At 38.6% G+C, this 24,182-nt stretch overlaps 3 protein-coding genes across 3 annotated transcripts; all 3 read right to left on the bottom strand.

Annotated features, from left to right (window-relative positions):
* Positions 1-752: 752 nt before the first annotated feature.
* Positions 753-3,824, bottom strand: LOC112702254 (protein ACCELERATED CELL DEATH 6). The gene is made up of 4 exons (XM_025753216.3): positions 3,354-3,824; positions 2,393-3,096; positions 1,774-2,321; positions 753-1,635 (listed from the first exon to the last, which is right to left on the bottom strand). Exons 1-4 carry the CDS (start codon positions 3,368-3,370, stop codon positions 952-954), a joined length of 1,953 nt encoding a protein of 650 aa, XP_025609001.1. The 5' UTR covers positions 3,371-3,824; the 3' UTR covers positions 753-951.
* Positions 3,825-17,266: 13,442 nt separating this feature from the next.
* LOC112701050 (uncharacterized) lies at positions 17,267-18,207 on the bottom strand. Its single transcript, XM_025751850.1, has 2 exons — positions 17,741-18,207; positions 17,267-17,360 (listed from the first exon to the last, which is right to left on the bottom strand). Exons 1-2 carry the CDS (start codon positions 18,205-18,207, stop codon positions 17,267-17,269), a joined length of 561 nt encoding a protein of 186 aa, XP_025607635.1.
* A 2,670-nt stretch (positions 18,208-20,877) lies between these two features.
* LOC112701049 (uncharacterized) lies at positions 20,878-23,743 on the bottom strand. The gene is made up of 2 exons (XM_072198606.1): positions 22,772-23,743; positions 20,878-22,604 (listed from the first exon to the last, which is right to left on the bottom strand). The coding sequence occupies exons 1-2, from the start codon at positions 23,022-23,024 to the stop codon at positions 22,018-22,020; spliced, it is 840 nt and encodes a 279-aa protein (XP_072054707.1). The 5' UTR covers positions 23,025-23,743; the 3' UTR covers positions 20,878-22,017.
* Positions 23,744-24,182: the final 439 nt, after the last annotated feature.

Raw genomic sequence — 24,182 nt, 5'->3', positions numbered from 1 at the left:
GTTTCAAAATTAAAGGTGATGAATCGGGCATTAATGCTCTTAAAACTTTACCGATGTAGCAAGTTATCTGGGTTTTATTGCTTTTAGTTTTATATTGCATCATGCAAAGTTGTGTATTATTAGTCCTCACTAATAAAGGGATTATTTTTTTAAAGCTACTGTAATGCTTCCTTTTGGTAGTAGATTTAATTTTATCGTGATATTTTCCTCTGCGATTAAGCATTGTATGTTTTTAAGCTACTGTAATTTTATCGTGACTAAAATAGCTGTATTTTTGGTGTTCACTTTCAATTGTTGGTAAGTAATTGTCCTTCTTAAGAGTGCTTTTATCTTCTGTTTCCATAAAGAAAAATTACTTCCATTAAACTTATCTCAAACTTTGTTGTCATGCTATTTAATATAATTGATTTTTTACTAAACAAGTTCATTTTCTGTTCACTGTGAATAGCACTGTATATATGAGTAGTACTGTAAATTTATACCTAAAATTGGACAAATCCAATACAGTGTTATTGTATGCCACAAAAGGTGGCTTTGCATTTGCACATTCCTAAACTTATATAAACAATTAACGGTTGAACACTTGATACTATAAATTTTTTAAGAAATGATGTTTGTACTGTTTTTATACACATTTATTGTATAATTTTCATTTATAGTATAAAGGACAACTTTTATTTTCTCTAACTTCCTATATATCAATAACTTTTAATACAAAGAATTAAAGATACACAAAAATAGTGCACACAATCTTCCTCAAACACAAACATGTGGCAAGTGCCAACCATACTTATACACAAGTGAAATCAATGCTAGTGACAAGTGAAGTTCTTTCTCAATCTTTTTGCTTTAAGAGCTTAAGTCACAAACACAAGCTCTATGTATGCAGTAGAACAATAAGAAGCTAAGATTCTTCTGAACAAAAAAAAAAAAAAAAAAAAAAAAAAGAAGCTAAGATTCTTGCATCGTTTCGAAGTTGACGCGGTAGATATCATCGTTCGCTGTTGTTCCAGGGATTATAATTTGGCTAGCAATGGTAGTAAAATAAACAGGTCCTACAGGTTCCTTCTCAGCAAGAGATGCTAAGAAGATAAAGGGGTAGTAGGAGATGAAGCGAGAGAACTTGGATGCAGAGGATGATGGGAGGAAAAGGAGCATGTACAAGAAAAAGATAACTGCCACCAAAATGGCAGTTATAACAAGAAACGTTGTGGCCAACCAGGTGAGTTTGCTTATAACTGTGTAAATACCAGCCATGAACGCCAGCGAGAGAGTCACAAGAGCGGTTCCAAGAAGCGGCATTGCCACCTCCATGGAAAGAGTCAACAGCTCAATCACTCCGAACCTTCCCCAGATGAGTATGATCGTGGCACTGATGGAAGTAAACAATGATATTGTGATGCAGAAGATGAAAAAGTGGAACATGGCCTTGTTGAGGTTATTGGCGGCGCCATCTGCCTCACCGGGCACGGCCAAACATGCTGCCACGGAAGCTGTGACTATGAGTGTTGAGATGACACTGAGTGAGTCCACTCTGTCTTTGAACCGCTCTGTTCCAAACACAGTATTGAATCCAAATTCAGACATACGTGGTGCTTTTGCGCCAGCAGATTTTAGTGCAATCCATGTAAGCGACTACAAATTCAGAAATGTGAGTTAATTAAGAATACCAAATATTTCAACGAGAAAAGTTCAAGAGTCAGTAGAATCTAGCATTTTTAGCTGACAACATATTTTAGTCTAATTTATTGCTGGCTAACTAGCATTACTTACCCGTCGAAGGGATGGTGTTTTCCCTCTCCCACCGGCATGATATCTTTTAATTGCAGTGTCAAGAGGCGTTTCCTTACTTGAGCTAACCACGTTAAGATCAACCCGGTGGTCACTTGTTAAGGCATAGACAATGTTGGGACGACCCCAATCGGTAGCCCCATGCAAAGGAGTCTCTCCTGACCGATTCTTTTGATTGATCATCATGTCAAGCTGAGGAGTTTGAAGGATGTAGCGCACCACATCAAGCTTTCCACTATTAGCTGCAATGTGAAGAATACTATTGAGACTTCCATCCCGCATCTCGTTCAGATCTGGACAGTATAGTAACAATTCCTTAACCACTTCCACATGGCCTCGACCAGCCGCTAGATGAATTGGCAGGTACCCTGATTCGTCTTTCTCAATGCTGCAAGTCTTGCATCTACCAAGTAAAAGAACAACACCTTCAAGGTAACCTAAACCTGCTGCAAAATGAAGAGCAACCCCTCCATACGGGTCCCTTAAATGTATCCATTCTTCTTTCTTTCCCAATATGGTGCTCACCATATCTGTCACCATGCGCGCACATATGTAACGTTATTATTTCATATACACAAAACATTATTAGGTAGCTAATTACCTTTATCCCGGTTGAAGATGGCTACTAGAAGGGGTGATAATCCCTTTGGCGTGGCATTCTCGGGGCACTTGTCCAATATTCTGTTAACAGCTTCAATGAGCCTAGCCTCAACCGCCAAGCACAACACCGATTTCCCTTCCCTATTTACTTCATCCAATGCTAACTCATAACAATGATGTGAGAATGATATTGATGATGATTCCTCAAGTACATCGAAAATCATAGTTCCCGCCGTGCTGCTCATCATGGCTTCGTGTAGCATAATGTTCCCTTGCCAGTTCTTCATTTTCATGAGATCCATTAATCTTGCTTCACCCCCATTATTATTAAGACAATAAGCATCCAAGAGCCTTTTAATAATGGAGAAATGCCCAGCTCTTGCAGCAACATGAAGGGGAGTGTCCTGGTTTTCGTTGAGGGACGCTATAAGATCAGGTTCTTGTCGCGCCACGTGATCTACCATCTCATCATTTCCGTAGAAAGCTGCTACATGTAGCACTGTGTTCTTCGTAGGGGTCTTGAATTCTTTCAGAATGTTGGAGGAATAATAAGATGCTTGTGTTGCAGCACCCCCGCTTGCTCGGTGATACACTTCTGAAAGCAATTCCAGCTTCTCATGTTCACCATGCTTCACAATCGTAGGGACAAATTCCACTTCGTTGTTAACATCATAACTGGCGGAACTGGAACTGGAGCTCTGCGATCTGCTTGTCAAGTGATCATAGTTCAAACTTCACTCTTTCTTTTTTCTTTTTAAACAATAATAAAACCGGAAAGAGCCGAGTATTGTTATTTAAATCAAAACAAGAATATCAAAGTGAATTTGTCAGATGCAAAGTATTTGCTTCTGTTGTATATATATTTCTTCTCTTGTTTTTAAGATTAACTACTTAAGGAATTACATAACAGCATTATAACTCTACTAGTCCCTATCAAAAACTATTTCCAATGAAGAACTTACTGTGTATGCTGGCTCATGATGCGGTCTCAGTTCAGCAAAAGCTCAAATCGAGAATCCTACCACGCAGTTACAGATTGCTGCCTTTGCTTCTCAGCTTCAGAAAACCTTGTGCTCTCTCTCTCTCTCTCTCTCTCTCTCTCTCTCTCTCTCTCTCTCTCTCTCTCTCTCTCTCTCTCTCTCTCTCTCTCTTAAACTAATTCTTAAAAGAGACTGATTGAATTCCATTATTAGTAACCAATACTCAACCATTGTTTACTATACTTTTTCTTTCTGATAGCGCTGTCCAAGCTAAGCTGGGCATTCATGCTTTTGCATTATCTATTTTTATGGTGCCGTCTAATCGTCTACTCTACTTTTTCCTAAGTCATGGCTACGGCGAGGAGGAATAGGCCTATAAGAGCACAACACCTGGCCGTTTGATTCTTATGAGAGAACATGTTTTTTTTTTTTTTTTCCTCACGCACTTACCACACGTTGCAGCAACATTGAGGAGATGGTTTTAGTTGTAACCGCTGGGATTAGAACCCAAAACCTATAGATGGAAAGGGAGAGACTATGTCATAAGAGTTATAGCTCGTTAGTATGAAAAAACATGTTTGACCCACATAAGGGATGGTAAATTTCATAATTTGGATCAATGTTTTAAAAACTGAATCGGATCGATCAGTTCGACCGAATTAATCAAATATCAGTCACTTGACCGATTCGGTTGAGATATAAAACCGTTCTGTAAAAAATCGATTTGAAAATTAGTCAAATTCAACGGTTAATCGATAAACCACCAGCCGATTTTTTCAGGATTTCTTGTTCGTGTATATAAGCTCCAACGCGTCGTTTCTCTCAGAAGGAGAACCCACACCACCCCCACCTGTTTCTTTCATCTCTCTGAGAATCAGAAACCTAACCCTAACCTAAACCCAGCCACCAGCCCACCATTACCATTCTCCATGGCCAAATTCTTCTTCTCCAGTAGATGATGATGTCGCCGCCGGCGGGAACCATTGGTGCCGTCGCATTCTTCTCATCGCCAAACCCTTCTAATCTTTCCTCTTTTAGTCACCGTCACACGAAAGAAGCGTTGACCCCAGGGTATCACCGTCGCTAAGGTTGCTCTCTCTCTCTCTCTCTCTCTCTCTCTCTCTCTCTCTCTCTCTCTCTCTCTCTCTCTCTCTCTCTCTCTCTCTCTCTCTCTCTCTCTCTCTCTCTCTCAGCTTCGACCTCTCTGTCGCTCTCTGTCCGAGCTCACTCCGTTGTTATTAGCTCGTCATTTCCCATTCCTCCTCCCTTCCTTTTTCGCCACCAGTAAGCACTGCTGCTTCCATTAATATTGCTTGTTTTGTACTTTTGTTAATAATACTGATTCTAGGTTCTGAATCTTTTTATTTCTGATTCAGAGTTTGATAATTTTGCTTAATCTGAGTTACTAATTTTCTGAAATAATGGTTGAATTGAATGATTCAGTTAAATATTTTTTTGCTGAGTTAATTTTGTTGAAGGTTAATTTATTTTTGCTGGATGTTGAAAATGGAACAGGAACAACACCCAAAAAAATATTATTTATTCAATTTGTTGAATGTTGATGTGATTTTGAATTCAATTTAATTTGGATTCTGACTTTGAAATTTGATTTAATTTAGTTTTTGCTGCTGATATATTTTTAGAGTAGTTTGGATTCAGAAGTTAGAACCATATTATTGATTAATTGATTTGTTGTTGAAAGTTTGAATATGAGAGTTTGAGCTTAATTTTTATCTTGAACATACTTCAAAATGCAGCTTATTGTCATACGATTTATGTACCACATTTTTAGCTACTAAAGAAGACTTCTGCTCGCCAAATATCAAGAGCTGCTACCCTTTTTCTCTGTGTGGTGTGTTTTCCCTTCCTTTTTTCATGTGTGTGTATGGTGGTGGTTGGTGGAGTTAGAATAGTATGGTGTTAATGACAAAATTAGTAGGTCATGAATAGGTTCGTTAAGTTGGAAACTTATTTTTTCTTTAGTTTTGTTAAATTCATACTTGTGATTTTACTAAAGGTTAGTCACTAGTTATGTATATCTGTTTAATAGGATTTTGTGCAAGTTCAAAATTTGTTTATTAGGTAGCATTTGGTGGAGAGACAAAGACGGAAAGACTGAGACTGAGACTGAGAGACAGAGACTAAGAGACAGAGATTGAAATAAATCTCAGTATTCTGTTTGGTACAAAGTGGGAGGCAGAAATTGAAACAAGAATGAAATTCTAATTTAATTTGTACAAAAGGTAAAATTGGAATTAATTAATTGAAATGAAGGTATTTTAGGTATAAAATGTTATTAAAGTTTCAGTCTCTATCTCTAAAAATTTTAGCCTCATGTGTCTCTACTTTTTGGAGGTACTAAAATACTGAAATTTTGGGGACAGAGATAGAAATTTTAGTACCAGTCTCTGAACCAACAAATATGATACTGAGTCTCAGTCTCCCAGTCTCTGTCTCAGTACCTCAAAACAAATGCTACCTTAATATTTTTTTATAGTAGAACATTATGTGTTTGTCACTATATGCATTTTGATTGGTTTTAGTTATGAACTTTGATGTTTGAAGTTGTTTGTGAACTTTTAATATTAAATTATGGATAATTTATTACGTGAAATTATGAATTTTATCAAGTTAAAAATTATTGAATTTATATATTTGAAATTATATATTGAGTTTGTAATAATTTTATTATTTAATTAAACCAATTAAATCCCTGTCGAACTAGTGATTTTACCGGTTTATTGACCGGTCCAGTTCTGGTAACCTTGATTTGGAAAGTAATTATTTAGGTTAATGAGTTTTTTATTGTTTGGAAGTTATAGGGCCAAGTCGGACCTTGAGGGCCTGAGTCCGGCTTCTTTGGCGGGACCTGGGAAGACAGTAAAAATAGTTACATAGTGGCGACCACAAACGAAGACAGTAAAAATCGAGGAAGTCGGGCACTACCTAATTCAGAACGGAGAAGAGCAGAATCTCCTAAAAACTTATTCGTATCCAAATGAGGAGGCTCCCCCCAATGCTCCTCCAAAACACCCACAAAGGCCCACTCTACCTCATCAAGACTCTCTAACGAATACTTAAGAACTACAGGGTTCTCTTGCCACCAAAGGGAAAAAGTAGGTTCCTTATTCTCATCCAGAAAAAAGGGGTGAACATTGTCCACAACCCGAACCTTGAAGTAGAAATTTTTAAAGTCGTGGAAAGAGTCATCAAAAATGGAAAACACCTATTTACCCTGGGTAGCCCGGAAGGAGATCCAAGAAGCTTTCTTCTTGGCCGCCCCCGGCTTGGTCAGCACAAATAAATAAAGAAAAAGATAGAGAGAAGGTCGGACACCCAAATCCTGACAGAACAGCTGAAAATTTTTCATGAAAGCCCAAGAGTTGGGATGAATCTGAGTAGGGACAAGATTACAGTTCCAAAGGATGTCAGTCTCAAACTCAGTAAAAGGAAGGGTAATGCCTAACTTGGTAAAAAAGCAATCATATGCATAAAAGAATGGACGTTCTGCCCGACTTAGCGAAGGAAAACTGACCCTCTCCTCGTGGTCGGGGGACACTAACTCGTAGTCCTTCTCATCCTCCCTATTCCCACATATCCTATGATATCTCTTAAACTTTTCATAGTACTTTCGATCTGCCACAGTAACACAACTCAATACTACAGAATCTAACCAGTCAGCCATACCAGGAGGAACCTTTGTTGACATTTCAACAATATTTTTACGAGACATAGACACTACACCTACAGCAAGAAAATGAAAAACTCACCACCAAACAACTTGGCCAAAATGCAAAAATGAAGAAATAACCAACAAACAGCGACAAGACAGCAAAGGGCGCCCCAAGGCTCGCAAAAAACAAAATCACCATCACAACCTAGGGACACCCTTCGGAGGCAGTACAGGCACAAGACAGATAAAGTGCAAAGGATCAAGGAAGATCAAAAGCCCTAGCCTTTCAACAGCAGTAAGAAGAAAGATCAAAACTTTAAAGAAAACGAAAGCATACAGTACCACCAGAAGTAAACACGAAGCAAGAAAGAAGGATCACAACTTCCATCAAACAAGAAAAATCCAAAATACTACAAGCAAGTACCAACCTAAGAAGATGAAGCAGAAACAATGACGAACGAGCAGCAAAGTCACGAACGACCCACACCAGCAAGCACCTCGAAAGCTTCAAGGAGAAGGAAAACTTGGGGCAAAACCAAAGAAACAAAATGAGAGAAAGAGACGTTCTCCAGAAAATGAAATGAAGCAGATAAACGAAAAAGGGAAAGAAAGCTAAGATTTTGAACAAAATGCAAAGAGGGAAAAACGAAACGACAAGGAGTAAAAGCCAATTAAAAGGCTTTAAAAGCACTCGCATGAACCCAAGAAAAGGATGCACTCGAGAATGACACAACATTTAAAAACGATAATGCTTCGCGTTTCAAAAGCATTAAAGACGCAAAGTTTGCCCGAAGAGAATAACACACCTCATGAAAAGGTCGAAGCTCAGAACAAGCATGACCTCATGAAAGGATCGAAGCTCAAGCAGGGGCACTGTTCATACACTGTTCCGAGCTATATGGTCGGGCCGACCGAAGACAAAGGGACGACCTTATGGAAGGTTGGTCCACTGCCGACCTCTTCACAAGAGAGCTCGAAAGATCTCCCAAGAGGCCCAAGGAGCCCAAAACGAAGAACCACCGCCTACTATGAGGCGACTGACAAAAGATGTGATCTTGCCCATAAAAGATAAGATAAGATAACAAACTTATCTCAAGGAAGGTCATTAAAACACTTTTATAAATACACTGGAGCACCCAGGTATAACTCATACTCCAATTCTACCAAAAACCTGCCTAAAGCCCGTACTGACTTAAGCATCGGAGTCTCTTACAGGTACCACCACCCCTCTCCCAGAGATCAAGATTGGCGGCATCTTAGCTCCGACAAGTCGGACACAGCAAATTCAACCGAACCAGAAGATCTCGTCCGAGATCGACCTCAACGTTTCAGGTAACCCTCGAAACAGGGATTAACACCAAAAACACATCAGGCACAAATAGCCAAAAGCCCAAATTATTTTTGACAAAAGAAAAAACTTAACCTATTTGCAGCAAGTTGGACTTTTCTTCCATCTCCAAAAATGAAAAAAAAGGTACTTTCTTCAACCTCTCCGTACTGCAACATCAGTGCTCCAACTATAGCCACCTGCAACAGTTTGTCCGGAGTGATTCTGAAACGCAACACACTGAAAAACTCCATCAAGCTGGAGCTGGCCCTACATCACAAGACACTAGCTAACGCCCTTCACAAACGGACCACACCCACCTTCTTCGAATTCTTTTTCGGTTCACATGCCATTAAGCCAGCCACACCCTTTCTCGCCGCAGGCTATTCGACCAAATGACATCCATATCACCTGGGACATCACCTACAGCTTAATAGAAGGTTAAAGGACAAAACACCAAACTCCACCTATCACCTCCTTATTCGTTGGTCAACTGCTAGCTACCGCTAGCCACTGGTACCACGACAACCAGAGAAGCGTGGAAATTTTAGTTAGCATATCCAAGCTGAAGCTTCCTAGTCTTTCTATACTCACTAACAACAAAAACTATAACTCACTAATATCAGCATTAGTGGCATATAAAGGAGTCAAGCACTTGGAAATTTACTTATCATATTCCAGTTGAAGCTTTCCTAGTCTGTTTTTATTCAATACCACATTTTTACTTAGCAATTGGTTGCACCCTTATTTGGTTGTCCGCGGAATCCATATAATAAATGTCTCCTTATTAGGTGGATGATGATGTAAAAGTTCAAACGGGGAAAGATTATTAGTGTTAGGGGAAAAGGGAGTCTATAATAATATATGTTGCAAAAATAAATGCATCATCCCAGTGAATTAAAAGGATCCAGATGGCCAAAAGTGCCAAGTCTACTTCAGTTACATGTCTATACTTCCTCTCTGTCCTCCCATTTTATTGATGAGTATAAGGGTAGGAGAAGCAATGAGATATGCCTTCTTAAGTTAGATATTGAGTGAAGGCATTGGAGTGATACTCCCTGCCATGATCTGTCAGTTGTTTCAATTTTAAACCAGTGAAAGTTTCCATTTCAGCTTTGTACTGAAGGAAGGCCTGAAAAGCTTGTGATTTGGTATGAAGTAAATAAATGCAAGTATACTGAGTGTAAACATCCACAAAAAAATATAATATATGAAACCATGATAAAATGTATATGGTGCAGGCCCAAATATCACTATAAACCATTTTTAAAAGGGCATGAAAATTGAATTCATCTAATTAAAAAGGCAACAAGTGCATTTTAGCCTGACAACAATGTTCAGAAACACCAAATTTTATCGAAACGGCGGAAATGGGTAGATTACACTTGTTCATTATAGATACAACAGTCTTGGATGCACAATGACTTAAACGTTTGTGCCATAAATTGTAATGATCTAATTGGGAAGCATAAGCAGTAGGTATAGAAATACAAGAAATAGAATTTGGTGGAGATATATGACTATTCTTAGGTGCAGATTTTGTGATAGTAATGTTATCAAATTTGTACACCCCATTATATAGAGCTCTTTGTAGAAAAATCTCTTGGGTGTCCTGAAATTTCACATAACAAACATAGGATGAAACTAAAAAAAGCATGCATTATCAGTGGCAAACTTGTGTACACTCACTAAATTTTGTGTAATTTCAGGAACAAGTAAAAGTTGGTTCAAAAGAAATTGTTTCTTTGAATCTAAATTCACCAAAAATGAGTATCCAACATGAGAGATACTACTACCTAATCCATTACCTAGAAGGAGTTAGTCTGTACCAAGAAATTCAGAGGGCGCCAAAATAAATTGTGCATCATTTGTAACATGATTGCTTGCCCTGTGTCAGGAAGCCAACTTGCATCTGAGAAAGTGGATGGAGCAGCCATATAAGCCCTTGGGTTGTGATAGGTAGTAGGAGATGATAACAGTCCAGATTAGGTTGGAGTCCTTGAATTAGAAGAAGAAGCTTGATATTGTTGATCAAATCGGTTAAAACATGATGACAATGCAGTATGATCTGTCCTTCCACAAATTTGACAAATTGGTCTAGAATCAAAATTTGTAAAACTGCCTCTGTTTGAATTCCTTCCTCCTCTACCTCTTTTTAGAGCAAAATTTGTGGTATTTGGTGGTCTGGAAAGGGAAGATGATGATTGAGTATTGTGTGTTTGTATCATTCCCAAAGTAGTTTTTTAAACCTCTCAATCATTTCTTCATGTCCAAGAAGAAGTGTTTCATCTTCAATAAGAGTAATGGATTCTGATTTTTTCATTACTGTTGAGAAATATAAAGCATAGTCTTCATTAAAACCATCTGTAATTGCTAATATATGATTTTCTAGGGAAAGAGTGTAGCCTATTGATGCCATAAAATCAACAATATCTCAAATCTTCTCGAGATGCTCATTTGCTGAATCTTGATCTTGGAGGTCTTTGCAAAATATTCAGTGATAGTTGTCCATGCTTGATGTGCATACTTGCAATCCAGCATTCGATTCTTGAATGTGAGGTCCAGAGAAGAAAGGAGCCATGTCATAAGGTAATCATCTTTTTGCTTCCAATCCTTGTAAGCTTTTGATTTTGTACCAGTTATTTTGGCAGAATTGGATTCAAACTGTGAAGTAATTTTGTCAATAGAAAGATGATCAGCAAGGCCATTAGCATTGATAACGTGAAGGACAAGCTTCTGCCAAGTTCAAAAGGTGTTTTTAGTCAATTTATCAAGAACAAGTACAGTAAAGGTTTGAGAAAAAAGGGAAGAAGAAGAAGAAGAAAAAGAGGCTGGATTTTGATGAGGGATGATTGAAGCTATGGATTTATCACCTATGCTCTTGATAACATGAAAGTGTTTTCAATGAAACAAAGAGATAAAATGAATTAGGTTTAATTACTCTATTGATTCCTATAGTTTCACGAAATTTTCAATTAGGTCTCTATACTTTTTTTCTTTTAATTGGGTCCCTGCACAATAATATTTTTACTTATAAAAAACTTTTGAGTATTTATCCATTTTGTTCCTCAAAGAATTTCGGACCAAATACTTTAGTTCCTAACTAAAATTAATTACTCGATTGGTCTCTAATAATTAACTCTGTCAGTCACTTAGGTCCTTTGCTCTGTCAACTCTAACGGAGGACAAAATAGTCCCTGAAAACTCTAACAGGGACAAAATGGTCCTGACTTCCTCTGTTTGGAAATGACACTCCCAATTTTTATCATATCTCGCATAACACTAACAGTATAACACTGTAACTTCAAGTTACACAATGCACACTCTGCAACTTCAATATTCACAAGAAGAAAAATCATTAACTTGTTCTCAACCAATTCATATTCAGGAAACTAATGACTATGTCTCTCAAGTACTTGTCATCTTCGATGGATTCCATGAATCTAGACAGCAAGTCTAAGTTGTTAAAACCCATCGTCGTTATTGCCATCTCTCTCCTCCTCTGCCCTATCATCTCCATGACCACATTGTTCACCACTTTGATCACTTTCTTCAGCTTCTTCTCTAAACCAATGTTCAGTAATTGCTTTAATTTCCATATGAGTGGCAACGACGACATTGCTCATTGTACTGATAGCTTGGATGCGAGATCGAAGCTTTCTGCCAACTTGGACTCCGAGAAAGAAGAAACGAAGCACTCGGGGTCCATTCCAAATGAGAATTTGCATATGATATCAAAGGAGAATCTTCTCATGATGTCCTAATGTCCAATAATCTATATTGCTTACCGGAGAGTGGAGAAAGGAGTGCCCTTGGAGTAGTTGTGGAACTTGGTCTTAAGGATGTGGTGGACGTTGTTGGGGTTGGAGGTGATGATGTTATCGAGGACGTGGAGGTGGATGCTTCTGGTGGATGAACTACAGAGGAGGTGAGTATACCAGCCACAGAGATTTAAGAAGTGTGTGGTCCATGACATGTTGAGGTAGGTGCCATATGCGTGACAGTTACACCATGGCTTGATTTTGGAGCTAAAAAGGAGGAAGAAAAAGATGGAAAAGAAGACCGTGAAGGTGAAGAAGGAGAATATAAATGTTAGAATTATGCGAGATATGATAAAAATTGGGGAAATATAGTGTCGTTTTTGAATAAAGGGGTCAGGGTTCATTTTGTCTCCTATTAGAGTTGTCGGGAATAATTTTGTCCCTCTGTTAGAGTTGTGAGGGACCATTTTGTCTTCCGTTAGAGTTGCTAGAGCCAAAGACCTAAGTGACTGACGAAATTAATTGTTAGAGACCAATCGAGTAATTAATTTTAGTTGGAGACTAAAATGTCTAGTCCGAAATTCTTTGAGGACCAAAATAGATAAGAAAAAAATAAAAAAATCATAGACAAAGTGACAAGATAAAAAGGTTTCCACTACATGTGGGAAAATAAGTATTACGACCCCTCTTTAATGATGAGAGAACAATGACAATCTTGCTAACACTAAGAATGTAACTCTCTTGATAACTCAAATGTAACTCAAATTCTTACTTGTAAAGATGTAGGAAATTCTTAATTTTTAATTGAGTAAAGTATCAGTTTTGTTCTCAATATTTGAGTAAGTTTTATTCGTATCCTGAAAGTTTAAATCGTTATATTTGTATGCTTAATTCTTATAAAAATGATTCAATGTTATTCTGTCGTTAATTATACTAACATATTAGATTGTATTTTTCAATTATTCTCACTTGAATGTATTCATTCTCAATTTGGTCTTACTTGGATTTGTTCGATTTCAATATTATACCCACTATTTGTATTCAGGTTCAATTGTGTCCCTAAAAAAGTAAATTATGTAAATGTTGCAGGAATTAGGTTTAAGTTTTGATGAGCTACTATCCAGAGTAAACTATCAGTTATGTCCCAAATATTTGTATTCTAACTTCAAAAAGACATGTATTACACATTCTACTATGGAGGCTGAGTTTGTAGCTTTATCAGCCACAGGTAAAGAAGCAGAATGGTTAAGAAATTTGTTATATGATATAAAGCTGTGGCCACAGCAGACAACAATCATTTTAATCTTTTGTGATAGTGAATCAACCATGTCTCGAGCATATAATAAGGTTTATAATGAAAAGTCTAGACATATAAGTTTGAGACATGAGTTTGTGAGGCAACTAATAGATGATGGTGTAATTACCATTACTTATGTAAGATCTCAAGAAAATTTAGAAGACCCTTTGACTAAAGGTTTGTCAAGAGATAAAATCAAAGAGACTACTAATAAAATGGGATTAAAACCTATTATTGCTAAATGATGGGAACCCAACCTTATTCTAGTAGACCACTAGCTTCAAGGTTTAATGGGTAATAACAAGTTATTTAGCAATTGGAGCACTAAGGTATAGGATTTACTGCTATTTACAATAAATTAGGAGGGTGAGTTTAAACTCTTAATGGAATGATAATATTATCTATCAAAAGATTTCACCTATATGAATATAAGAGTGGTGTGGCTCTAATCGAGAATTTTAGAGGTTTTATTCTCGTAAATATTCATGAAACTAGGATGAGCACAAGGCCATATAAGTGCTTAAAATTGTAAACTCTTGAACTTGGAGGGTATAAGTAATGTGTGTGATTTTTTGTACTAGCATATGGAGTATATGTTTAATCAATTAGACACTTATTACTTCGTTAGAACTTTAAAATTTACATTAAAAGAATGTTTAATCTTAGTGACACATTCTTTATGCATATACTTGTATGGCATTTAAATTTTGTAAATAGTGGGGAATTGAAGGGTATTTACAAATTTGATTAATTAATATTATTAATATTATTGATATTATTATTAATATTATTATTAATATTAATAAACGGTTACTAACCGTTTAATACCATTTGTTAAAGGGATACAACCTTTTAAGGATTGTGTATGTTCAAAATATTGTGTCTATTGGCTAAAGGGACACAACTCTTTAAAAATTGTGTATGTTCAAAACATTATATCTATTGACAATATAAAAGACACAACCATTTGTATACGTAACTAATCATAATTGCTACATGCTATATGTATAAATAAGTCCTTGTCTACTATTTCAGAAACTGAAGTACTAAGTGTACATTTTAATCAACTATTAAGAGATTATCTTTGTTCAAGAGAGTTGAGAATTTCTTACTATTGCTAATTAAGAAATTCTTAGGTTTCATTGTATCCTGGGAGAGTATTGTCATCAACCCTATAACAACTAAGTGTGGGGACAAATATCTCTCTAAAAAAAGCAATCTAATTGTGCCTTGAAACCACTACACAAATATAATATTTTGTCATCTTCTCATACCAATATACCCAACAACTACAGGTTCCTTCTTATCTAGAGATGCTAAGAAGATAAAGGGGTAGTAGGAGATAAAGCAAGAGAACTTGGAGGCAGAGGATGATGGGAGGAAAAGGAGCATGTACAAGAAAAAGATTACTACCACCAAAATGGCAGTTATAATAAGAAACGTGGTGGCCAACCAGGTGAGTTTGCTTATAACTGTGTAAATACCAGCCATAAAGGCCAGCGAGAGAGTCACAAGAGTGGTTCCAAGAAGCGGCATTGCCACCTCTATGGAAAGAGTCAACAGCTCAATCACTTCGAACCTTCCCCAGATGAGTATGATTGTGGCACTGATGGAAGTAAACAATGATAATGTGATGCAGAAGATGAAAAAGTGGAACATGATCTTGCTCAGGTTATTGGCAACGCCATCTGCCTTGCCGGGCACGGCCAAACCTGGTGCCACCGAAGTTGTGACTATGAGTGTTGAGATCACACTAAGTGAGTCCATTCTGTCTTTGAACCTCTTTGTTCCAAACAAGTATTGAATCCAAATTCAGACATACGTGGTGCTTTTGGGCCAGTAGATTTTAGTGCAATCCATGTAAGTGAGTGCAAATTCAGAAATGTGAGCTAATTAAGAATACCGAATATTTGAATGAGAAAAGTTCAAGAGTCAATAGAATCTAGCATTTTATTAGCTATTATCTCAATTCCTTTAATTCAATAATCCGGCAACATACTTTTGGTATTTATTGTTGGCTAACTGCAGGCCAACAACAATAAATTATATTTGTCGTCTAGCATTATTTGCCTGTCGAAGGGATGGTGTTTTCCATGTCCCACCGGCATAATACCTTTTAATTGCACTATCAAGATGCGTTTCCTTACTTGAGCTAGCCACGTTAAGATCAACCCGGTGGTCAGTTGTTAAGGCATAGACAATGTTGGGACAACCCCAATCAGTAGCCCCATGCAAAGGTGTCTCTCCTAACCGATTCTTTTGATTGATCATCATTTCAAGCTGAGGAGTTTGAAGGATGTAGCGGACCACATCAAGCTTTCCACATATAGCTACAATGTGAAGAATATTATTGAAACTTGCATCCTGCATCTCGTTCAGATCTGGACAGTATAGTAACAATTCTTTAACCACTTTCACATGGCCTCAACCTACCGTTAGATGAATTGGCAGGTACCCTGATTCATCTTTCTTAATGCTGCAAGTCTTGCATCTACCAAGTAAAAAAAAAAACACCTTCAAGATAACCTAAACCTGCTGCAAGATGAAGAGATGTCACAATTTCAGATGCCGGAGTACCACCCCCAGATGGATGAGGTTCAGGGGTACCGCCCACAGATGAAAAGGTTCAGGGGTACCGCCCACAGATATAAGAGATTCAGGGGTACCAACAGCAGATATCATATGTGCAGGCGTACCATCCGCAGCCACCAGAGATTTGGCCTCAAACTCTGCTATACCATCCCTAGCCACCAGAGAGTCAGCCTCATATGACCGAGTACCTCCCACAGTTTCATGTAGACCTAAATGAGCTTGCAGCCAGCCCGTATGATAGTTGGTTCAGCACGGGAGGGACGCCTCCATCTGCATATGGTGTGGGCATGCTTGTTGATCCTCCTGCACAGCAGCTTCAGAGGCCAGCTAGAGTGAGATGGCGTGCTCGGTATGGTACATGGTCGCATCTCCTTAGAGCATTTGGGGACGACGCTCATGATGACGATGAGGACTACCAGGATCAGTAGTTGTTTTGTTTATGTTTAGTTTCGTGTACTTTTGTATGCCTTATTTATGGTTATTTATGTTTACAAACATGTACCCGTGTGTGCCTTGTTTATTTTCATGAACTTTTGTATGCCTTATTTATGTAAGTCATGTACTTTTGTCAATGAGGTTATAGTTGGTATGCTAACTCAGATAGTCGCTATTTATAGTTGGACACCGAATCATACATTGATATATGGATATAATGAAGTCAGTTTCTTGTACTCAATAGAATTACAAACATAATGACAACAACTTTACTCAAGAGAATCATAACTATATAGAGAAACACAAATAATAACCAGAGTACAATAAAACCAAATCAACAACATGGACTAAACATTCAAACCAACAATATAACACACTAAAACAGGACAACATAACAAATAAGGAAAGAACAATAAAACTTAATCACAACAATATCATGACACCTATGCATCAGCTCCGGCCGCAGATCCTCGCTGAGGGCAACTCCTACGAGTGTGTCCTGGGTGTCTGCATAGGCCACAACGCTTTGGCCTACCAGTATCGGCTTCATCCATGGTGTTACAGATTCTGGTAGACCTCGGTCACCCTTCTCTGGCACGTCTCATGTTAGGATCAAGAACGACAGTCGGACCGTCATAAGGTGGCCAGAAACCCTCTGGAATAGGAGGCAGAAACCCCATCCGGTATACATTGAACATCTTACTCATGGTATAAACTTTATGAACGTATGTAGCTCAATCCATTCGGGACTGAGCACAGCATGCAATCGCATGGCAGCACGGGTAATGGAGACCCTGAAAGTACCTACAGTCACAAGTGCGATCCCTGAGGGGAAACTCGATACGTATCAAGCGAGAAGTTACCAGTAGGAGTCTTCTCAGCCACAGTATACTCAAATTGATGCCTGTCAAATAGAGTAACAGTGAAGCACCTCGAATCTCTCAAGTTGCGCTCTATCGCGTTAACCAACGCATGGCAAAATCGGTGCCCAGATCCCAACTACGCCTCTGCTATCTGTCCTCGGATGACAAAAAGCTCATATGTGGACTTCACCAATGTAGTAATTGGCAGATTCTGTGTCCCCTTCAATACAGAATTAACATACTCAGATACGTTTTCGTCATGTGGCCGAATCATCTGCCTCCATCCTGTTGCTGGGTCCACTTATCGTACTCCATTCGGTTCGCCCAATCACACATGGCCGAATTCTCAGACCTCATAATATCAAACCAATAGTCAAACTCTTCCTCAGTCTTGGCATATGCTACATTCACGAGCAGTCACCTTGCATCCTGACCCTTGAAACTGAGGGCAAAATTAGCTGTAACATGTCGAATACAAAACGCTCGATACGCATGAGGTGGTAGCCAACCACTGTCAGGTGCCTCCAGTGCAGTCTTAATGCCATTGTGCCTGTCAGAGATAACCAGAATGCCTTCTTGTGGGGTCACATGTTGACACAAGTGGGATAAGAAAAAAGCCCAGGAGTCCGCATTCTCCCTTTCTGCAAGTGCAAAGGCAACATGAAAGATATTCGAGTTTCCATATTGCGTGATAGCCAGAAGCAAAGTCCCACCATACTTCTCATACAAATGAGTCTCGTCAATGCTGACTAGTGGGTTGCAATGTCTAAATGCCTCAATGCATGTAGGGAACGTCCAAAAAAGACGATGAAAATACTCTGCAGATTCATCAACCTGATCACCTACACATACTGGAGAAGTCTTCAACAATGCCATGGTTCCGTCCATCGTGGCTTGCACACTAAGGATCCAACGGGGTACTTCGGCATAGGACTCTTCTCAATTCCCATAGATCTATGCAACTGCCTTCTGTTTTTCCATCCACACCTTCCTATAACTAGGCTTGAATCCATAGGTTGCCTCAGTAGCTTCTTGCAACACCTTTATCGTAACTGCTACATCCGCTCTAACCAACGGAAAGATCCTCGCACAAATGACATGGTGATTGAGCTGTCGGTGGTCGCTCAAAATCAAAGTGGCCAAGTAAGTGTGAGTTCCATTGTACCTTCTAACCTCCCAATTACCTTTACGCTGTCGAAGTGTAATGCGAACCATCCACGTGCAACCGTTTTCGAACTCCTTGCATATCCCATGATACTTCAGATGATCTGACTCTATCACCCGATACTCAACTCCATGATGGATGCTATAATCCTTAATACTCAACACAGCTTCCTCCTTAGTCTAAAAAAATTGGCCAATCTGAAATTCTCCAGAAGGATTTTCCTCATGTAATCCTTGACCTTCGAAAGTGGGATCTATGTCCGGTTGCTGGGCGACGGCTTCCAAGTTCAACGTTGAGAAATGCGGCGGGTGTTGGTGTGACCCAGAACTTGATGGCCCCTGACGTGCTGGTGGGTTCCTAGAAGTATCCTCATCACTGTCCCCCAATATGTGATCTGGCTCATCATCCGAATCATCCTCTCGCATCACATTTTCAACCCGATCTGGTTCACCGCCACCTAAAAGACCGAAAATCAAACTGGGTGACCTAGCTAACCCAGCTGGAACAGATGGAGGTTCGACCAACAGACAACCAAGTGCAACGATAGGCATCGAGGTAGAAGCACCCCCCACCGTCATCGACTGAGGATTCGGCATTGATGTCCCGGAACTGGCGACACCATCTTCCAACTTGGCAGACAGCTCGTGTATTCTAACTTCCAGAAAACTGCGCCGACAATGAAACAAAATCTGCATCCTTTGTGCGACCGTATCACAAATGTTTCATACTGCACACCAGCTGACACAACTGCAATTGGAATCTTGTAGAACACCTTTTTCACCCACCTGGCCCCACACAACCCTGCCTTTTGCAGTATACTCGTCTTTAGTTCTGACAAAGTATTTGTTGACTAAATAAAAACACTCACCGGTTTTTTATTAGTGAACTTAACTCTCCTCACTATCCATTTGTGAAGGTGTGAAAATGACCCTCTACCATCACACCACTCCCTCTGCTTGGTATATATAGGCGTTTTTGGTGCAAGCATAAATCGCTGCCCATTTTACATATACACAGAAATTGCGAGACCGACCCTTGCCGCGGTTTCTAGCCATTTCAGTTGTCAACGTAAACCATTAGAGGGATGTAGCGGTTTATATTTAATTGGAATCTGTGGAATCCCTCTCGCAATTTACATAGTTTAGTAAAAAATTACATTTGCGTATGCAATATGCAAAAGTTGTATTTGGATAAAATTGTCTCTCAAATAATTTATTTTAGTCATTTTCCCTAACAAAATAGAATAAAAAACAGTCGAGAATAGAAGGGTAAACCGAAATTGTGAGCATAACCTAAACTGATTCTGATGATATAGACTACGAGCTCACGCAGCAACACTATTATATCTTCCCTTGGTCTTAGATTGGATATGATGCTCCTGAATTAATCTCTAATTCTATATATAGGGTTATTGATGTGATGATGATTCTTAGTTCTTTTCACGGGCAATCTTATTCTGTGACACATTAAAAAAGCAGGAAGCAACTATGGCATCATTTTAAGTCATAGTTAAGAACAGTATAATTCTTTACGTATATAGTTAGCTATCCTTTAAATTTTCACCAAAGAAGTCATATATATTCTGCGTCGACCATTTTAAAATGCGTATAAAAGGTGAATGTGCGGGCATCAAAGCTCTTAAGAGTTTCTCTTTTCAATTGCATATGTCATCATCCAAAATTTGTTCTATATTGTACTACAGAGTAGGATCATTGATGATTGTTTTGTTCTTTACTTGTGAAATGTTAATATTCTATTTGGTAAGAAAAAAGCAAGAAGCTAAGCATTAAGCAACAACCAAAACTTATATTCTGCTTTGGCATGAAAGATGAACACAACCAAAAGTTACTTTCACTCTTAGCTGAAACATTTGGTGAGGGCATTCTCAACCTGTTGCTCTTTGAAAAAAGATTCAATGATGAGTTGTTATTTCTATTTAGTTTCAATGACCATTCATCACAATGAAGCAAGAAAGACTCCCAAAGATTTTCTACCTTATATTCCACAGAAAAAGTCCAGGGGCCACCATTTTTATTAAAATCTGGCCAGCATTTAATTATAAAAAAGAAAGTGGATAATTCCACACCATTGAATTCTTAAATCTCCACACTTTCATGTAATAAATGCATAATTCTCACAGGCATAGCTGAATGTAATAAACGAGTCCCCTGAACTTGAATGCACTATGCTATGGGCTATGCCAGATATTCCAGTTACATATGCATACGATACGAGTTTATAATGCAGACCATGATATTAAGCTTTATTTTCAGAAAAGATATATTTAAGAAGAAACTTTCATATTGTAAACCCTTTTTTGCTGCTCTGTTTAGCCAATGTGTGTCAAACGGTATAAGTGATTTAGTTTTATATCTTGTATGATATGTGTAATGCAACAAGATGTTGGGAGCAACCGATGAAATTAGAGTTGCTAGGTTTCAATTTAATAAAAAATAAAAATAAAAGTCAAATAGTAATGATCATATACTAGTGTCAAACTTTACAGTCCAGTACCAAACATACTAAACAGACAAGAAAGACAAAATGCAATCACCCTTATTAATGTTACACTTGTCAAGTAGTGGTGTATACTGATTCCCCTTATTCGTTGACGGAGAATATTAGATCAAGCTCCTGTTGCACAGCGCGACCATCAGAACCCTCTGTTAGTCTTCCAAGTAGAACCCTTTCAACCATTAGACTTTGATTACATACATATTCTAATCAACTGTCAGTTTACTAACTCCCACTAAGAGGTGCCTCTTTAATTGAACACGTGTTAACAAGCTAAGATTCTATTATGTTATGACTTATAGTATTTCCAGGAGAGATAGATACGATGGATCTTTGTCTCCAGGGACTTCTACTCCTTAGGTTCGGCAACAAAAGCAAGGGGCAATTGTCGTTCCTTCTCAGCAAGCGATGCTAGAAAAATAAAGGGGTAGTAAGAAATGTAGCGTGAGATCTTGCCGGTACACGAAGTGGGGAGGAAAAGGAGGAAGAACAAGACACAGATGATGGCCACAAATATGCAAGTTATAATCAGAAAGGTTGTGGCCAGCCAGGTGAGTTTGCTTATAACTGTGTAGATACCTGCCATGAACGCCAGAAAAAGTGTAACAACAGCGGTTCCTAGAAGCGGCAGTGCCACCACCATAACTAGATTCAACAATTGAACCACACCGAGTCTTCCCCAGATGAGTATGATAGTGGCAGCAGTGGAAGTAAACATAGACACTGTGATGCAGAAGATGAAGAGGTGAAACATGGCCTTGTGCAGGTTATTGGCGGCGCCATCTGCCTCTCCTGGCACAGCCAAACATGCTGCCACCGAAGCTGTGATTATGAGTGTTGAGATCACACTCAATGACTCTACTGTGTCCTTGTGCCGCTCTTACAGAGATATTATCTGTTCCAACTAATTGTGGTCCTTTTGCACCGGCAGATATTAATGCCATCCATGTCAGTGACTGTGTAGAACAACAGTTTTTCTAAGGTTTAGAGTTTATGATTTAAAGATGCAACCAGGCATGTCAAGAGGTAGAGATCAGAACTACTACTTGCCTTTCGAAGGGTGCAACTTTTGACGCTGCAGCAGCATAAAAATTCCTATTTGCAATATCAAGAGGTGTTTGCCCCCCTTTTCTTGATGAGTTAACCACGTTAAGATCAACCCTGTTGTCCCATGTTAAGGCGTGCACAATCTTGGCTTCTCCATGGGATGTAGCTACATGCAAAGGTGTTTCTCCTTCTATATTCCTCTGGTTTATCATCTTCTCAAGTAGAGGTGTTTGAAGGATGAAGTTCACCATATTAAGCTCTCCACCTTTTGCTGCAATGTGAAGAATATTGTTGCCACCTGCATCAAGCATCTCGTCGAGATCTGGACAGTAGCCCAACAATTCTTTAACCACTTCCAAATGGCCATGACGAGCTGCTAGATGAAGTGGGAGGAAGCCAAGTATGTCCCTACGAATGCTACAAGGCTTGCATCTCTCAAGTAAATAAACAACACCTTCGTGGTAGCCTGTCTCTGCTGCAACATGAAGAGCAAGCCTTCCGTCCCATTCCCTTAAATGTATGCATTCTTCTTTCTTATCCGCTATGGTTGTCAACATTTCTGTTCCATACAATTTTAATTTATAAACATTATAGCTTTCATGTAAAATTAATAATTAAGAATTATTAAATAATTTGACATATTTAACTAAATTAATATTTAATATTTTTAATTATTTATTTTTTACCAAGACAACTGCACGTGAATTTTGTTAACTAAATAATGACCTTTATCTCGGCCCATGATGGCCTGTACAAGGGGTGATATTCCTTTTGGTGTGGCATTCTCCGGGCACTTGTCCAAGATTCGGTAAACAGCTTCCGTGAGCTTGCATTCAACAGCCAAGTACAGCACCGAGCGAGCTTCATAGTTGATTTCATATAAGGCGAACTCATAACAAGACTGCGAGAGAGAGAGAGAGTGATATTGATGAAGCAGATGAGGGATCCTGTAAAGTTGTGGTGTATGCTTCAAGAACATCGAAAATCATAGTCCCTTTGCAGCTGCTACCACTCATGATGGCCTCGTGTAACATAGTGTTCCCTTGCCTGTTCTTCATCTTCAGTAGTTGCAATAAATGTGCCACATTGTTGTTGGAGTTGACCCAATAAGCATCCAAGAGCGTTTTAATAATGGAGAAATGGCCAGCTCTTGCAGCAACATGAAGGGGAGTGTCCTGGTTTTCGTTGAAGAACACTACAAGATCAGGTTCTTGACGCGCCACGCAATACGCCTTCTCATCATTTCCGTACAAGGCTGCTACATGTAGCACTGTGTTCCTCGTAGGGGTCTTGAATTCTCTCAGAATGTTGAAGGAATAATAATAAGATTCTTGTGTGAGAGTAGTTGCAGCACCCCCTCTTGCTTGGTGATACACTTGTCCAAGAAATTCCAGGCTCTCATGTTCACTATGCTTCACAATCACAGAGACACTTTCCGGTTCGTCTTCGACACCATTATGCAAAGAAGAGGCCTCTGTTTCGCATGCCCTTAAATTAAAACAACAACATCGGTAATATCAAAGTGAATTTGTTAAGGCAAAAGAGATGCAAATTTTTTGGTTACTCGTTAACTACTAGCCCCTGTCAAATGCTATTTCTGAATTCAGATATAAAGCAGCCCAAAGACGAAGAACATACTCTGGTTGCTGGTTCATGATGCGGTTTCAGTTCAAATTGAGAATCCTACCACGCCGCTATAGATTGATGCCTTTGGTTCTCAGCTTCATAAAACCTACGAAGAGAATTGTGATTTCTGATAGCTGTCCAAGCTAGCGATTCATGCTTTTTGCATTATTTATTAATATAAGTCGTTCCTTCCTTTGCAAATTGCAAATAGAAAAACATGTACTAGCATTACCGACATATAAGTTAATGAAGTCAACTACTTGGAGATTTACTTAGCATATTCAAGCTGAAGCTTTCCTAGTCTTTCTTTATTCCATGTCCATGATTCATTCATATGCAAGGATGTCTTATATGTATTCCTCACTAACACATTATATGTTATATATATTCCTACTATCTGGCATTTTTCAATCAAGAGTTATTCTTCCGTGAATACAAATTTAACCCTTTATATTAATTTAAGTAATCATATAAAATGTATAATGAACATTTCTAATGTTGATTCTTTGGT

The sequence above is a fragment of the Arachis hypogaea genome, chromosome 7 (genome assembly GCF_003086295.3).
Source record: "Arachis hypogaea cultivar Tifrunner chromosome 7, arahy.Tifrunner.gnm2.J5K5, whole genome shotgun sequence".
Lineage (NCBI taxonomy): Eukaryota > Viridiplantae > Streptophyta > Magnoliopsida > Fabales > Fabaceae > Arachis > Arachis hypogaea.
The sequence above is the reverse complement of the archived record's forward strand: the minus strand, read 5'-3'. Positions and strand labels throughout refer to the sequence as shown.

Excerpts from the sequence above, each read along its gene's own strand:
- LOC112701049 (XM_072198606.1), bottom strand. The coding sequence starts at position 23,024 with ATGTTCTTGAAGCATACACCACAACTTTACAGGATCCCTCATCTGCTT. Across the intron at positions 22,605-22,771 it reads CATCATGGGCCGAGATAAAG|AAATGTTGACAACCATAGCG; the intron begins GTCATTATTTAG and ends TGTATGGAACAG.
- LOC112702254 (XM_025753216.3), bottom strand. Across the intron at positions 2,322-2,392 it reads CATCTTCAACCGGGATAAAG|ATATGGTGAGCACCATATTG; the intron begins GTAATTAGCTAC and ends GCATGGTGACAG. Across the intron at positions 1,636-1,773 it reads AAACACCATCCCTTCGACGG|TCGCTTACATGGATTGCACT; the intron begins GTAAGTAATGCT and ends CTGAATTTGTAG.
- LOC112701050 (XM_025751850.1), bottom strand. The coding sequence starts at position 18,207 with ATGGACGGAACCATGGCATTGTTGAAGACTTCTCCAGTATGTGTAGGT. Across the intron at positions 17,361-17,740 it reads TTCAAGGGTCAGGATGCAAG|GCATCAATTTGAGTATACTG; the intron begins GTGACTGCTCGT and ends TCTATTTGACAG.